The following is an 18,569-nucleotide window of genomic DNA, read 5'->3' as shown; positions in this document are numbered from 1 at the left end:
AAACAAGTATGAAAGTATAAAAGCTAAACAAGGTAAAACAGAGTAAGGTGGAGTCATGATGAAGGGTATGCAATTCTAAATAGATGAGTTTTAAGACACAGTTCAAAAGTAGAGAGAGAGTTTGTAGTCCGGAGCTCTGGTGGAAGTGCATCCAAGGCCTCGGGGCAGAACAACTAAAGGCTCTGAGTCTTATGGTAGTCAGGCGAGCAGTTGGAGCAGACAAAAGGGAAGCTGAAGAAGAGCGGAGGGTATGAGGGGGTGAGTACATATGGAGAAGATCAGATAAATATGGAGGAGCGAGGTTATGAAGCGCGTGGAAAGTAAGAAACAGGATATTGAAATTGACACGGAGGTGAATTAGAAGCCAATGGTGTTATATGTTCAGTAGATCTCATTCTGGATATAATACGAGCAGCTGTATTTTGAACTAACTGCAGTTTATGGAGAGATTTATGAGGTAAACCATAGAGAAGAGAGTTAATCTAAACAAGATGTGATAAGAGCATTGACAAGTATGGCGGTACTGTTAGCATATATAAAGGAACTAAAAGAGGCAGCACAAAAAGGGCACGTTTCAATTTGGCAAAAATTAGTCACCTAATGCCACTGGATGAATCCAAGAAAAATACGACATTTTATTCTGTGTTACTATGCATTGCATTTAATCGCCTGTCAATTACATAAAGTCCTAACCATTAAGGCAGTGCGTATGGTATTCTTATAACATTGAGTTGATGCTCAACACAAGCATAAAGTTATGAAGTTATGTTTAGTATGATTTGTTTGATCACACATAGCAGGGCTGCCCTACCAGTTAACCGTGTTTGCCAGATGATGTTAGCTACAGTAGCTATGTTTAGCTGATGCATCAAAGGTTTAGTTAATATTACGTGAGCTAATGTGGCTAATGTGTCCAGCTGTTTCTTTGGATTAAAATTAATTCATTTGAAAATAAATGTTTTAATGTAACAAAAAACTTTAATGCATTATCTCAGCCAGAACCATGATTTCTGCCTGAGTCACGTCAGGTAGATTTTCAGTGGTGGTAAAGCTTCCCATGAGCCCACCATATTTCATGATTGCATCAAACTGCATCTTTTAGTATTGCTTTGATTCTCAGACCCCTAGAGAAATGACATGGTAGGTTTAATCTCATTTCTCTACTGTCTTTGTTTACTGTCACTGTCTCTAAAATGTTTTATTCTCTTGTGCCTTGACTGTTTGAAAGCTGTCATGGAATCAGGCGTTAGTGTTTATTGATGATTTGACTGTTGATAGAAATGCATGCAATGAATTTTGAAGTGTATAGTGCTAATTGAGTTTCTCAAAAGAAATGGGATGTTCTTCAACGGCCAAATCAGTCGCCTGATATCAACCCAACAGAGCATCCTTTTGCATTATTAAATACAAAACCGAATGGAGAAAGACCCACAAACAAGCAACAAGCAGGTGGCTACAGTAAAGGCCACTCAAGGCTCAAGACAGGAAACACAAGATTTGGTGAAGTCAGTGGGTTCTAGGCTTCAGGTATGCATTGGCTGCAGGCATTTTTCATCCATGTACTGAAAAGGTGTATTTACATTTAAATTTATGTTTATGAAAATGGGGGGCTGTGTGTAAAAGTTGTTGTAATTCTTAAGTAGTTCATGCAAAACTTTTGTTAAATGTCTTGAATTAGAATAACTTTTGTGAATTAATGTTATGAATTCATTTTTTCAATGTCTGTACTTCAGTCACATATTGATAAAATAATGGCACATAATGACTGGATTTCAACATTTTTTTTTCTGAATTATGTATTGCAGTGCCTCCTCAGATTGTGGTTCGACCGCGGGACCAGATCACAACTCCAGGTCGTACCGTAACCTTCCTCTGTGGCACCAAAGGAAACCCTCCGCCAGCCGTCTTCTGGCAAAAAGAAGGCAGCCAGGTGGGAAAAGCTCCATGATTTTGTTTACAGTAGTTATGAAACATACTCTAATGAGTTTTATAGCTTTATTATAAAGATTTAATAGGCTTGTTTATGTACAGTTTATGTAAAGTCAAAACATCAGGTGTTTTCCACATTTCAGTACCAGTACTGGCCCCCAAACATCACAAAGCCTTTAATTACCAAGTACATGCAGACCTCTACTTTTACATTTTTAACTCCAAGGGATTTGGTGCTAACAGTATTATGTGCATTTTTTAAACCTTTTTCTTTCAAAAAATGTTGATTTTAAGCTATCTGAAAATGTAGCTGCACAATAACATTAGCATAAAATAAAGACAAACCTACAGGTGAATTGCATCATCACAAGCAGGGCTCTGGTAAAGGGGGGAAACAGTAAACTCTCATATTGTAATGTGCTATAGATACATTACTTTTTCGTATATTTATTTTACCAAATTTAAAGTAAATCCTAATATAACTTTATGCAACTTTTACATTTTCTAAATTTAAAAGAACACCTGACGAGATTAAAAAATGAGCCTTTATAGGATTTTAATTACCGACTTTGTTTGCATGCCACTTTGCTACATGTGCTTTGAAGAGAGCCAACATTTCCCTTCCTTGTCATGGTCTCTGCTTTTATCATCCTTTGCTGTGTGCTGTAGTTTACTGCAAGAATGTCTATCTCTCTCTCTCTCTCTCTCTCTCTCTCTCTCTCTCTCTCTCTCTCTCTCTCACACACACACTTTCCCATCATCCACACAGTGTATTATTTACCAAAGACCTGCACGTCTTCAGATGTGTTGAGACGTGTATGTGTTTGTGGGAGAGTCACCCTGTGATAAGCATTGCAGCCTGTTGGAATGCACTGAAAGGCCTGATGAGACGTGGGTGCGTGGGTGCCTGTAGCTTGGCTTCCAGGTACAGATTAGGGAAACAGGGGGTGGCAGGGTAGGCTGGAGAATGTGTAGGAGAGGGAGAACGAGTGTGGAGGAGAGAGATAAAGAAGAGAAAGCATGGAAGACGAGGAGAAGGAAGAGAAGAAGAATGTGGGTAGCTTGTTCGAAATTTTGGCCCTGCATTCAGTGAAATGCTGAGATTTTACTGGGTTTACACAGTGATATATGACAAAGAAAAGTAGAAATGAAGGGAGGTGTTTGTCATTTATTATTGCACAATAACACATGCTAAGTGTCTAAGGCTCATTGTGAATCAACCTGTTCTCACTCTTAAGTCATTATATGCTGTCACAGCATGGGTTACCTTGTATTGCAATGCATATATATATTTTTTTGTAACTGATCACCTGAGAAAGATACCCTGTGATCACAGGAAGATGTCCTTTTTGTAAAAGAATGCATTTTAACTCTAGGGATAATCTTTTTCTAAACCTAATGAAGTACTTTTGGCACCCAAATCTAATCAAACATGACAACAAAAGCACTTATTATATTGTATCTCATATTTGATATTTGATACTTATCAAATTCATTATTTGGTAGTATGGCTTGGTTCGGAGACCTCCGGACCTTTCTTGACGTTTTGTTGCATTTTCATGAGAAATGGGGAGCATGGGAGCTTTTCCCCCTTTCCACCCTGTTTGTCGGCAGCAGCTCAAAATGTGTGCATCCAACCTTACTGCACAAGAAGATGAATTCTGATTTTTTTATGCCCTATATCATATTTTTGAGTCATCGGCTAATGTGCAGAGCTTGACTTTTCACCTGCCTGAGTAGAAAAAAAGCAGAATTAAAAAAATTAGAAAAAACAGAAATAGCAGCATGGTGGTTAGCACTGTTGTCTCACAGCAAGAAAGTCTTGAGTTCACCAGCAGGCCAGGGTCTTTCTTGCATATTCTCCCTGTGTTTGCATGGGTTCTCTACGGGCACTCTGGCTTCCTCCCACAGTCCAAAGACATGCATTTAGTGAGGAAAGGTTAATTGGAAACTCTAAATTGCCCATAGGTGTAAATGAGGGTATGAATGTGAGTGCAAATGGTTGTCTGTTTCTATATGTTATCCCTGCAACAGACTGGGTTAGACCTGTCCAGGGTAAACCCTGCCTCTCACCCTAAGGCTCCAGCACAAGGCTCTGAATACCTTTCAAACTTCTCAGCTTGTCCTTAACTCATTTTCAGTCCAGTCCTTGTACTCGAGTATTTTCAGAGAACTCTTCGTATGTTAAGCTAGTTAACACTGACATATGAATCATAAAAATGGCACATAATGCATGAGATGAAGCAGTTTTGTGTCCATGCAAAACAGGCAACTTGGAAAAGATCCTATTTAAATTGTGTCTTTAAGACACTTCGCATAAAATTGTTGAATGGTTGCTTGATAGTTTCACAACTTGCCATTTTAATGTTGGCCCTGTTTCAGCCCACGTAAAATAATAAAACGACTCCTGTGGTCGTTTTCTTCTCCAGATCTTGCTGTTCCCTGTCCAGGAGCCATCACAGTCAGGACGATTCACAGTGTCACTGAGTGGTGAGCTGACCATCAATGATGTCCAAGTTGAAGACTCTGGCTATTACATCTGCCAGGCCATCAGCGTGGCTGGAAGCATCCTGACCAAAGCCCTGCTCGAGGTAGAAAGCGGTGAGTATAGAAATATGAGATCATAGCTCACAATATAAACAAATTATACTTAATGGTGATAACATTAAAACGACAGCTACATTATATATGGAGAAAAACTCATTCCTTTCATATTGATTCAGTCTCCATTTTCTGTTCAAAATCAGTGTTTTTCTTGGCTTCAGGCATTTATACATATACTCAAGATCTAAATTCAGTTAAAATGACATCTTGACATCATAACAATCACTGTCCTACAAAGTAATATAATTACAAAACCTATATGCTTTCCAAGAAAATGTAGCTGTGAGAGGACACTACTGAACAAAAGACCAGCAGAAACTGACATATGGTAACTGTGCACATATCACTGACACTTGTGCATCCAGTTTAACCCAATACTTTAAGAACTCTGAGAAAAAAAAAGTGCTGAAGTTAATAATGTGTCATATTTGACGTTGTCTTGTTACATTGTTTTCAGATTCCGATTTGATTAATCATTCTTCACGACCATGCCCCACATGTGCACCAGTAGAAGTACGAAAAAGCTGTCATCCATCTTAAATTAAACATCCTTTTTTCCCAAATAAACAAACAGCAGGAGCCCTATCTGATGTAATCAAAAGGGACATATGATGATAGTTCTATGCAAATAACCTTGCTGCAACATATGCTCTCCTCGCTGCATCCTTTCCAGTGTGGCAGTAAACAGGGATTTTGTTCAGCTCCATCTAGACTCCTGTGTTGGGTGTGTTCACATTTTCAGTTTAGCTTCAGTTAGCTGATGATATCAGAGCTTTTGACGGCTCAGAATACAAATGAGGGTATACAACGTGACTGTGGGCCAGTGGTAAATAGTAAGGTTCTATTTTGGAGTATCATGTTGTGGGTTTGTGTTCAACTTGTTCCACTTCTATTTATAAGTGTGCAGGAATTTACTTGGCTTATCTAAACTGATCATAACTCAGTTGCTAGTTGGCAACACGTGTGCCATTCTGTTTACATTTGAGCTTGAGCCTACAGCCGTGCAGCTGTGGAGCACACCCATATATGACTATGACTTTCTCTGAGATCACCGTCTATGGCTGCAACACAGATGTAATGAGGCAGTGTGATAATTTGCAGGTGACAGACCCACATGCAAACTCTCAAGGCTGACTGAATATTTATATATATATATTTTTGTTAAGGTCAGATGCCAAGGACAAAATTCACAAAGGAAACCAAACAAGTCCAGACGCCCCAAGAATAACTGAGAAAACATGAGAGAGATTATGCAAAATGAGACAGGACTATTTATACGCACACTGGGGCCAGTCAGGGGGAGTGGACGCAGCTGGGGAAAACATAACATGAGTGTAGTCTGGATAACAATAGTAGTGGGGAAGCACAGGAACACAAACGGAAATGAAAATTAAATTCTGCAAGCACAGTTGTCAACTTGTCAAACTAAAATTTAACAAGAACTAAAGGCTCCAAATACTAAGATCCAAATCTGATAAACAAAAATTCTAAAGAGATACAAGAACCTAAACATTAATAATAAATTCCATAAATACTCAACTGGAAGTGAAAGAAGGAAACGCTCAGCCTGATATAATTATGATGATAATCATTACAAACCACACAGGCAAGGAGGACTTAAAAATAACACAGTCCAAAACAAACCCTCAAATCAATGGAAAATTTAACTCAAACTATTTATAAAAATGTGAGCTCATTTTTATCTCCTCTTCCTGTAAGCTTCTTCCCCTTCACCACACCTTTGACGATAAAACATTCCTTCTGTTATCTCTCATTTTGAGACAATGGATCAGTGAAGCTGTTCAGCACACGCATCTTCATTTCAAAGAGTCAAAAGGGTGTGAGAATCAATTTGCCTGCATGCATAGCCACACATCCACATGCCCAAAAGTGGCCTTGTAGATGAGGGAGATTTGATAGGAGTCTAATAATCTAATCTAACCTAATCTAATGACTTTTTAGCTTTCATTGCTGGATGAGATGGAGATATAAAGTACATGCTTGTCAGTATTTTGTCTTTAACAAACCGACTCATGAAATATTTAACAGATAAATTATGCAATTAAATATTCTTTAATTAATATCTATACTTTAACTGGTTTAAAGTTATTGAAAATATCTTACGTTGCATGGTTACCTAAAGACATTTAAAATCCAATATAAAAATTCATTCAGCCACTACTCGGTGCAATGCAGCGGTCCATGACTGACAGGAGGTCACTCTAGCCACACATTCCTGCCTGAGACAAATCTGTGCCATTGATTTGCATGTTGAAGTGGAGCAGCAGCAGAGAAAGGTAACCAGAGAGCCTTTGGCAGTAAATGTTCTCTTATAGTGATACTTTACATTCCACATGAGAGAAAATGTGGTTTCATGGGTCAGTATGAACATCTGTAACCCCGAGATTGCACACGCTTGACTTTAGTGTGTTTTTCTCTGTGACTTTGGTTTCATGTATAACTGCTTTCAGAAACCAAAGTAGACCTCACTTAGAGGGAAATATCACCCACAGCTGGCACTGTAATATAAACAAAGACAAACCCTGTTGATGAGGCATTTTCTTCTGGTCGAAGGTCACCTTTAAATGACAATATTTGATGTTACATTTATTTGGAAAGATTTCATATCAAATAAGAGACAAAATGTATTGTCCATTATTGAGAACCATAATTCTGTGTTAGCCTGTGACAATGTCCTGCATATTCACTATTCCAAACTTTTTCTATTTTCAAAAAGCTTATCAGGTTATCAGATCAGAGAAATCATGTTGGCATAGTGTGTCACAGTTTGCACTGGCAGACTGTGTGGAGAGAGGAGGAGGACCCAAATGTAGACATTTGGAGCAAATCTATAATTTAACAAAGGGCGATCCGTTTATTTGTGGCTGGGAAAAAGGTACAAAACAAAAGGCAGATTAACACTAAGGCAAAACTAATTCGAGCTAAACTGTGAGAAACTAAATGCTAAACACAAGAGACCAAGAACGTAAAACCTTGAACATGATGAAAACCAGGAAACATGGAGGCATGGAAACATGACATGAACTCAACAGACAAGGAATGAATGAAAACACACAGATTAAATGCACACAGGAGGTGATCAGGGGAAGTGGAAACACATGGGGAAGCAGCTGATTAGAATAAATATAATGACACTACAGGGGAAGTGAAACCAGACACAATGAACATGGAACACCAGCCCTCTTCAGAATAAAACAGGAAACATAATGAGATGCAGACATGCCATTATGAGCTTGACAACATAGGACACGCAGACATGAAACACATGAAGGGCGAGGGAGACTTAAACACAGGGGTGAAGACACAAGGGGAATCTAATAAACAATGAAGAATGGCAGGGCAACGTCGGGCAAAATAGAAATGAACTTAGATAAGCTGATGAACTTAAACATAAACCATAAACATCAAAATAGAATAAAACTCAAAGAGCTGGGTCAAATGACCCAGGATCGGAACACACAGACTCTGAATAGAAATCCCCCAGCCAGGCTAAAACCAGGAACTCTCATGTTGTCAGGTGATAGTGCAAACAACTGCTTCACCATTGTCACAGTGCCTTAATTGCCTCTTGGGGATAAATAAAGTCTTTCTGATTCTTTCTGATGAAAAACCCCATATAATGTCACATCAGATTACTTGCAAAATTTTTAGGAAAAAATTTTAAGCTATCTAAAGCAAAATTAGATCTAATTTTTATTTTTAATGTAATGGCATCTTTGGAAATTTCAATAGTTGTGTTTGTTTGTCTTGCTGCTTAGAAGATTTATACCAATCTCTTGTGTCAATGGTGATGATGATGAAGCCAATGAAAAGTGTGGATTTGCCTTAGTTTACTACTAAATTGCAGTACTGTATGTGGTTCTGGAAACTTTTTCTTGTCGAATTGCCACAAATCTAACAAAGACTCTAGACCCAAAACTCAACATTTACTAATAGTAACCTCTTGACAAGTAAATAATGATACTGTTTGGAATCCCTGTAATATTTGTTGTTTGTTGATTTGGTGTGTTGTTGGACGAGTCTGGCAATGCATCAAAATTATGTGGACATCTGAGAATAGTAATTTTTACTTTTTGAAAGGATCCGTCAAAAGATTGTTCTTTCACAGATCCTCTACACGTAAAAGTATAAAGAGCTTGCAACACCAGTAATTATAGTAGTTTTATTGAACACTGAAACAAACTTATATGTCCGTCTCATTGTCTTAGACATGACTATCTGTAGATTTCTACTTTCTGCAGAACACAGAGACAGACAATGATAGATCACAAAGATCCTTTGAATAATGACAATAAACTTTCTGCTACTTTCGTGATGGTAGGCAGTGGGACAGTTTGTGAAGTTTGTTTTCTGAAGTTTCAACTTGATGCTGCTATAATATTGTGTTTTTTGGTGCAAGAAGTGAAGCTAGGTTAATAAATTAATAAACTGGATTGATAGACTGTTGGCCTGATGAAATACCAGCTAATTATTGGTTATATTAAGTATCACACAGAAAAACCAGGGGAAATTGTGAAATTGAAGGCACCAATACCACAAACATGGTCAAGAGGTTAAGTTCTAGCTGGCTTTGTAAGCTTTCACCTGTCAGTCAAGCAACTGTGCCCGCAATTTGAAATCAAGTGTTTAACTTTTAAAAAATTAATTTTACAGACCTATAAAAATACTTTTTCTTCTGTTAAATTGAGCATTTTACCCAGGGAGCAAAATCTTAGGTGTCATTACATATAAAATGATTTAGAGGTTTGCGTCCCTTCGAATACTTTCTAGGCTTTTGATCATTTGCATTTATGCTAGATAAAGTGTAGTGGTGCAAACGCTTCAGTACAGTGAAGTAATCACCTTTGGTTCAAATCCCATCCTCATGTGAATGTTCTATGTTCCTACAGCACCTTCAGACCGGGTCCCTCCCATCATCCGCCAAGGACCAGCCAATCACACATTAGCTCCTGGATCCATGGCTCAGTTACACTGTCACATCATGGGCAACCCCATGCCCAGCATACAATGGGAAAAAGATGGCCAAAGGATCCTGGGAAATGATGGTCGAATCAGCTTGATGGAAAATGGAACTTTTCAGATCACCAACCTCCAGGTACTGGAATAAGACTTATACTCTTACATTCATTTGCTGTTTAATAACAATGCAAATATAGTGCATTTAATTTTTTTCCAATCCCATGTTAACGAAGCCTTTTGCTTTTTAAACTCACGGCTTTTCTATGATGACATTCAGCAGTGTGTATTTTATAGTCCCTCTAATCCCACCACACTCATTAAAATGTATCCACTGTCTGCATGTATCAGTATTAGCACATCAAACATGATGTAGTTTACAGAAGATAAACCTAATCCAAGAGATAAAACAACAGCTTTAATTCCAGGAAAGTATGAAGCATTTAAACAGAGGACAATTATACGGTTGACTCAGACGATGAGTTTTCATGAGCGGAGGAGAGGTGGGGAACATTGAGGTGTGATCAACATGACAATGAGCGTGTGAGGCCATTAGCGGTCGTTAGCGCTGTCTTACTCCATGCTAATGAAATCTATTCTGCCCAGAATTCCCTCCTGGGTACGAAGCAGCACCTGAGGTCACCGCAGCCTCGAAGAGACTCGAGGAGGCGTGCGCATTAATTGATTGTGGGTTCTCAATGATTAACGATCGCTGAGACTTGTAATTAAATCCTCAATGCATCAGTACAAGTGAGGACTGGATGAATAAAAGAGAGGGCTAGAAACTGAGAAACAAGGGTGAGGGAGAGGATAGAAGCAGAAATAGCTGAGACTCAGAGGCCTAAAGTACATTTTAAGATGCATTCGTGTCATGGTGGAATAAAAGGCAATGTCTTGACAGCTGAGAGCACCATCTTGGAAGTGCTCAGCCTTTGGAACTCATTTGAAGCTGTCAGACAGCATGTTGAAGTTCTCATCAGACTTCAATTCATTTTGATCTGGAACATCAAAACCAATGGTATTTATGGCCTAAGACTGCGGGAACAAGATCACAGAATTACACATAAAAATTATTCATTTTGAAATGTTGTTCCATGCACTTAAGAAGATGCCTTGTCAGTGATGTCATACATTTTTTCGTGGAGTCCATCACTAACACAAGGAATCAAGACCCAGAGTCATGTCGAAATCCATCGTCTGTGTTGCTGTACAGGCAAGTGGTTTAAGCTGTAATGACGGTAGAAAAAATCCCAAAATACAGTCGTCCAAGCAGCTCTCCTGCTTTGAACTAACATCCTATCATTTAGTACACAGGCTTGTCATCTTATAATATTAATTTGTAGAGAATTTACCTGTAGAGTCGATAAAGTGCATTGAAAAGACAGTTGTTTCATTTTGATTATGTTAGCATGACAGCATGTGAATATTTAACCTAGCTGTCACTAAACAGGATGTAGATCTGATATATAATATGTTTTATAGGTCTTTGGTAACGAACTAAAGGGCTGGGTAAATGTTTAACCCAGTAATCGTTAAGTAATCTTAAGATATCTAAGTAGATATCTTGACATTTCGGCAACAAATACAAAGACAAAATAATTATTTTGACATTGAAGTTTGGATTTTAAAAAAACACATTTTGTATTGGACACTAAGATTTTAGTAGCAGATCATTCAGGTCACATACGTCATGAGATGGGATTCAGTAGGTGCCCACCCACACCCACACTGGAACCACCGACACGAGTTTTTGACATGCTTTGAGCCATACTCCCTCTCAGTGTCTCAGAAAAACCCAATAACTTTTCATTCTGTTCTATTCACATGCTGCCTAATAATGTGTTTAAAAGATGCCATTGTGACAGGAAGTAATGCTATTTGTTACATCATAGTTTCAATGCTACATTGATAATCCATCAGCTATAAAGATATTTCATTCATTGCCACAAATGTCCACACATTTTATCAACATAGTCCAGTTCCATTAAATGTCCCATAAATGAAATGCAGTTGTTTTGAAAGGAACCTGTTACTGATGATGATGATGAAAAACAGAACAGGGGACATATCAGCTCTGGGTGCTGCAGCACCTGCCACTATATATCTCAGGGGACTCAGCTATAAGTCTTCTCATGTAGGCTAACCAAGCGACACACACTGTGGTTAAACATCCATTTGACCCATGGCATAGGATTATAAGAGATTCAATTCAAATAAAGTCTTTTAGATAATCCCCAAAGTTTGATTCTCTTCATCTGGACGTAGCGTTTTCAGTGGGAGAAACGTTTCGTCACTCATCCAAGTGACCTGCAGTCTCAGCTGACTGCAGGTTTCCCCAACCTTATAAACAGTACATTTGCATAATGACTGAAACTAACCCACTGAAGGAACAATGGGCTGGGAGGTCAGTTCCTTCATCATTAATATGCAAATTCTCATGACCATAGAAGTCACCTGGATGAGTGAGAAAACGTTTCTCCCACTGAAAACGCTACGTCCAGATGAAGAGAATCAAACTTTGGGGATTTACTTACCTGGATGATTGAGCATGCATCAAGATGTTTTAGATAATGGGACTAAACTGCTTTGTTGTTGGTGATATTTTTTATTATACAAGGATTGGCTATGGACAACGTGTCAAAGCAATGAAAAGAAGTTGCTAAGAAACAGATTTTCTTTTTCTTAATAATATATATTAAAATAAGTAAAGGGAAATGTTTACAATGCTTTTTCAGTGATTGATTTGTTTTTTTTGCCATCTACACTGACAATTGTTAAACCTGGGGTAGTTTAAAAGTCTCATAATGCTCATTTTAAGCAAGCTCTTCTATGAATTAGCTCTAAAGTCTAAACATGTTAAATACCAAAAAAAAGCATAACCTTCAAAATGGACAAACAATGAAATCAGACATTTAACTCAGTATAAATAAGTCAATTTCATCTGTGCCCCTGGTAGTAGGACAGATGGTCTGTTTGTTCCTTGTACCCTGGCAATGAGGAGATGCCATTATCCTGGGATCTCTGCCAGACACACTCTATCGTTCTCCGTCACTTTGGTGCCAAGACTCCCTGGCCAGACGGGACGTGTATGTGTGTGTATGGCACTGCTAAATCGTAGCTAAGGCCGTGGGGTACGTTATAGGGGCTACTAATGTTAGGTAAATAAGGAAGGGAAACAGGTGAAGGCCAACAAGTCTGGGGAGTGTGAGAAGGACTACATGGACACAGCTAAACAGATTTCTGGGAGTAATCAGATTAAAGCAGGAAATCAAGTTCCTATGTTGACTTTAAATCCCGGCATACACGCGTTATAGTTGATAATCAGATTTTCCTTCTGCACACACCCAAAAATAGGCTCTGACATCATTATCACCCTTCTGGCTGCTGATGTGCAGGATGTTCATGCTGGTGCTTTTGGGATGGGGTGCAGGTGGAGGGTAAATGAAAAAGGCACCAATGTTCACATTGCTCTGTAGGACTGGCAGATTATTTCTGCAAATTGTATTACAAAAATATCCCAAAGATCAAATATGTGCTATTTAAAGCATAAAAAATAAACATTGACATGTGCCTTCTTTAGGATTGGCGCTCCTCCCTTCTGCTCTCCTCTTGCCTCATACATTTTTTAGAAATGTGTTTTGCGCGCTTGCCCAAAGCTGCCGGCCTTGATTAATAGTCAGGTGTCCCAGCTACAGTGGCTTGCAAAAGTATTCGGCCCCCTTGAACTTTTCCACATTTTGTCACATTACAGCCACAAACATGAATCAATTTTATTGGAATTCCACGTGAAAGACCAATACAAAGTGGTGTACACGTGAGAAGTGGAACGAAAATCAGACATGATTCCAAACATTTTTTACAAATAAATAACTGCAAAGTGGGGTGTGCGTAATTATTCAGCCCCCTGAGTCAATACTTTGTAGAACCACCTTTTGCTGCAATTACAGCTGCCGGTCTTTTAGGGTATGTCTCTACCAGCTTTGCACATCTAGAGACTGAAATCCTTGCCCATTCTTCTTTGCAAAACAGCTCCAGCTCAGTCAGATTAGATGGACAGCGTTTGTGAACAGCAGTTTTCAGATCTTGCCACAGATTCTCGATTGGATTTAGACACCAGACAGGTCAGGGATAAAGTTATTGAGAAATTTAAAGCAGGCTTAGGCTACAAAAAGATTTTCCAAGCCTTGAACATCCCACGAAGCACTGTTCAAGCGATCATTCAGAAATGGAAGGAGTATGGCACAACTGTAAACCTACCAAGACAAGGCCGTCCACCTAAACTCACAGGCCGAACAAGGAGAGCGCTGATCAGAAATGCAGCCAAGAGGCCCATGGTGACTCTGGACAAGCTGCAGAGATCTACAGCTCAGGTGGGGGAATCTGTCCATAGGACAACTATTAGTCGTGCACTGCACAAAGTTGGCCTTTATGGAAGAGTGGCAAGAAGAAAGCCATTGTTAACAGAAAACCATAAGAAGTCCCGTTTGCAGTTTGCCACAAGCCATGTGCGGGACACAGCAAACATGTGGAAGAAGGTGCTCTGGTCAGATGAGACCAAAATGGAACTTTTTGGCCAAAATGCAAAACGCTATGTGTGGTGGAAACTAACACTGCACATCACTCTGAACACACCATCCCCACTGTCAAATATGGTGGTGGCAGCATCATGCTCTGGGGGTGCTTCTCTTCAGCAGGGACAGGGAAGCTGGTCAGAGTTGATGGGAAGATGGATGGAGCCAAATACAGGGCAATCTTGGAAGAAAACCTCTTGGAGTCTGCAAAAGACTTGAGACTGGGGCGGAGGTTCACCTTCCAGCAGGACAACGACCCTAAACATAAAGCCAGGGCAACAATGGAATGGTTTAAAACAAAACATATCCATGTGTTCGAATGGCCCAGTCAAAGTCCAGATCTAAATCCAATCGAGAATCTGTGGCAAGATCTGAAAACTGCTGTTCACAAACGCTGTCCATCTAATCTGACTGAGCTGGAGCTGTTTTGCAAAGAAGAATGGGCAAGAATTTCAGTCTCTAGATGTGCAAAGCTGGTAGAGACATACCCTAAAAGACTGGCAGCTGTAATTGCAGAAAAAGGTGGCTCTACAAAGTATTGACTCAGGGGGCTGAATAATTACGCACACCCCACTTTGCAGTTATTTATTTGTAAAAAATGTTTGGAATCATGTCTGATTTTCGTTCCACTTCTCACGTGTACACCACTGTGTATTGGTCTTTCACGTGGAATTCCAATAAAATTGATTCATGTTTGTGGCTGTAATGTGACAAAATGTGGAAAAGTTCAAGGGGGCCGAATACTTTTGCAAGCCACTGTATTTACCCCACCCACCCTCTGTGCCGAGTCCCTATCCACCGATCAAATGCTACCATCTGGGGGCCCCCTTTTTCCCCTCAGACAGACGCACCAGCCGGCCTACAGGTCAACTCAAGGTCAGGGCCTCTAGAAAGAGGAGAGAAGAGTCACCCTGAGCAGGAGGGGAGAGGGACTGAGCGTGTGCACAGTGATCAGCGAGGCATTAGGTGTGAGAGGTTCTGCTGTCCACATCCTCTGCATAATGTATAAGGTTTTCATTGCAAGTAAAATGGGCTGAGTTGGCAGAATAAGTGAGTAAGGGAAGGCTGATTGTGTTTGCAGTGGATTTATCAATTGCCATGTAAATTGATGAACTACTGAAACATCTCGCAGCAAGCAGCTGAAAAACTAACTGCAACCACAGACACACACACACAGAGCTGGAAATAATTATGTATAGAGCCAGGAGGCCTCGTAGGCGTAACTTATATTAACCACAGTCTTTTGTCTTCATCATTTATTGCAAACTGAGCTGTGGCACATGGAGTTTTAAATCTGTGTTAATGCAGTTAGTTTGTTTGACATATTTTCTCACATAAAAGCACGTATTACCTCTTTCCCATCAATACAGTAACAATCGCCAAGGAGTTCAAGGGAGCAGAGGGTAATTGGCTTCTGAGGTGCAGCCCAAGAACCCCTGACATTATAAGCACTCTTTCTTCACCAAGAGCGCTAACATGACGTAATAGCCAGCTGGAATTTGGCACAGTAACAACTACAACAACATCAACAAGACAAAGATGTCATGTCATTTTTGGAGCTGTGTGTTTGCTCTGTGTCGTAGGTTTTATGATGAAAACAGAGTCGGAGAAACATGCTTTTATGCTTCTTTTTTTTTATATAGGTTTAATAGTTGCTAGTGCTATATTATTAGCTATATTATTACTTACACCAATCACTTCACATCAGTAGTGTGCTACAGACCTATCCTGGTGTCAGAGCTAATAGGAAATTTAAGACATCTGGTGATGTAGATTCCTCTGATCTAGAAGGACTTTGTGTTATTTACCAGCATGTATGCTATTTGATTAGCCAAGTGGTAGGTGCTCCGTTTACTTAAGTACACATCTCAGTATGTTATGGCTCACACACAGTAAATGTTCCCACCCCTTTCTTCATGTTTTAGCACTGTTTAACACTAACACTGAAGATGAGTTGATTTTCAACAGAATGAATGAAATGAATAAGTGGTCAACCTGAAGCGATGAAGCTAAAGTTATTAAAAAACACGTTTAGAGGCACTGCTCTTGCAAACTGCTGCTACCTTTAGTGTCACAGTGAAAGACCCCCTAGCAGCTCCTTCTTGTAAGCAATTTCACAGCCCACCTAGCTTTTGGCTTGCTTTTCCAAAAACTTAATAGTATTCAGCTATACACACACTCGCACACACAGGCACATTTATCACACACTTCTTAATTACATCTGCTCATAGCTTGTCCAGAATGCTAAGTAGCTGTTGAGTAGAAAGACTGGTGCCTCAGACATTTCTAGACCTCTAGCTGGTCATTAAAATTCTGTCCTTTGATCCTTTGCTTTAACTCCCCTCCTTAGATGAGAAACATAAAAGCCACCAGCTTGACTTTAGCTTTGACTTCAGATAGGTCCACTGAGATTCTATCATTTATGGAGGAAAATAAAATAACTGCATTTGACAACATCTCTGAAGTAGAAGTTAATTAAAACAGATGTTATGTTGAGGTAGCCTAATCAGAATGGAGATTCTCATGTGTAAGTGATTCCTGGGAGAAACAGATTTTTAATATACTGTTATGATGAATAAAAGCAGAACAAGATAAACACATTGTAAATATTATTTCAAGTGTCTTAACAGAAATTTGATTTTTTTTAAGGTACTGAACTGTAGATGATAAAGCTTGTAGGATCACTATAGGTCTAAACAATACTAATGAACTCCATCTGAATTACCATGTGGCCCATGTGCCTTTAAACTTCATCTGTGAGTTGTTCCATCAATCAACACACCAGTGACTCTGTGCTGCTGTCAGAAGTAGATGTCATTAAAAGAATCCCAGCATTCAGACATGAGCGTCCTTCCAAGAATCTCATGACATATGAATGTGTTGGTGTTATGACTAGGGATGGGTATTGATAAGATTTTCACGATTCCGATTCCATTTTCGATTCTGTTTAACGATTCGATTCTTTATCGATTCTCTTATCAATTCTTTTTTTAAAAAAAAGGAGAACACTAAGGTCGATTAGCTTAGAACTTTGTTTTATATCTTCTCTTTGAACAAGTTAGAAATTTAGGAGTAGCATGGCCTTACAAACCCAACAGTGAGATCTTAAGAGATCCACAGCCTATGGCTCTTCAATGGTGTGTCACAGGGTCCCCGGGGAAAAAAAATTGTAAATGTAAAATAATAAAATAAATATTCTTCTGTAGCAATAACAAAGTATAACATAAATTATTCTGTAGCAATTACACAAGAATATCCAGTAATGTCCCTGCCTACAATTAAACACATTCACTTACCGAAAATCGGGGGCATCTGCTGTGGCAAATAGGTGCAAGCCTTTTACCACAAACTTAGTCACTGCTCGGTGACATTCGTCTATCCTGGCCTGAAAGGAGACGCTAACGGTAGACTGCAGCGACAACTGCCAGCGAGCGCCAGCCAGACTCTGTCTGTCTCTCTCATCATGGTCACCTAAATGCAGCGCACAGTAATGGCAGGTTTTGTAATAAGGCAGATCTCGCTAACATAATATGCACTGTTAGTTGATTATTTACCTGCTGCATTAACGGGAGAGGACGTGCAAACGTTACCGCTGCTGCTGGGTTGAGATTCACGAGTCCGGAGCGGAATTAAAAACACAACATTCATTTAAGGTTATCGCGTGTTTTGTGAGCAAATGCTTTTGCATATTCGTAGTGTTTCCTCCCTTAAATGAAATATCTACTTTGCAAGTATTGCAAGTTGCCCTGTTGTCTTCCGTTCTCGTAAAGTATAACCAAACTTTTTAGCGTTTGAGCCGCCATGTTTCCTGCCAGGTAAATGACGCTCCGCAACGTGGTGACGTCATTCGGGGCGACTGGAATCGATAAGGGAATCGTTTGCAAAAATGGCAAACAATTCCAAGGAATTGAAACAGTGGGAACCGGTTCTCAACAAGAACCGGTTTTCGATACCCATCCCTAGTTATGACTCACTCAGTACTCTTTATTTTGGAAAAGTTGCAACGGCTGTCTCACTTACAGTAACAATCGTGTTGCATTTTCAACACATCACTAGTATGAATGTTGGTCAAAGGGCAGAAGCTGTCTTTTATTTTGAAACTTCATTTATTTGTCTGCGCTTTTACTGTGTCTCACTTGCTGCCCTCTTCATCTGCTCTGGGTAGTTTAATATGGCTTTCATTGGAAACGTGCTGTGGCACGTCTGCTAGAATGGCAGCCTTGGCCTTGGGTATCATCAGCCAGTGTAACAGACAACACATGGGAAAAGCTAGCCTCCAGGCTGTCTCTGCCAGAATGAGACTGTAGCTGAAAACAGACTTAGATGCTTTTTATAGTTGTTCTTAATAGTGGATGAATCACACTTTAGTATTTCTTAGGTCTTTGATGACAGATTGTTCTGTGGCAACACTAATATAAACTAATGTTGAACTAAACTAGTTTATCCTTATAGTAATATAAGGGCGGAGAGCCAGGAATTTGAAAACAG

At 39.5% G+C, this 18,569-nt stretch overlaps 1 protein-coding gene across 4 annotated transcripts in view; it reads left to right on the top strand.

Moving 5' to 3' along the window:
- robo3 (roundabout, axon guidance receptor, homolog 3 (Drosophila)) overlaps window positions 1-18,569 on the top strand; it is a 158,805-nt gene that overhangs the window by 119,988 nt on the left and 20,248 nt on the right. For all 4 annotated transcript variants that reach the window (XM_063485606.1, XM_063485607.1, XM_063485605.1 and 1 more), the window contains exons 7-9: window positions 1,806-1,930; window positions 4,359-4,530; window positions 9,444-9,649. In XM_063485606.1, coding sequence (XP_063341676.1) covers window positions 1,806-1,930; window positions 4,359-4,530; window positions 9,444-9,649 — 503 coding nt within the window. The remainder of the gene's footprint in view (window positions 1-1,805; window positions 1,931-4,358; window positions 4,531-9,443; window positions 9,650-18,569) is intronic.

Source organism: Pelmatolapia mariae, linkage group LG10_11 (assembly GCF_036321145.2).
Source record: "Pelmatolapia mariae isolate MD_Pm_ZW linkage group LG10_11, Pm_UMD_F_2, whole genome shotgun sequence".
In the NCBI taxonomy this organism is placed as follows: domain Eukaryota; kingdom Metazoa; phylum Chordata; class Actinopteri; order Cichliformes; family Cichlidae; genus Pelmatolapia; species Pelmatolapia mariae.
The sequence above is the reverse complement of the archived record's forward strand: the minus strand, read 5'-3'. Positions and strand labels throughout refer to the sequence as shown.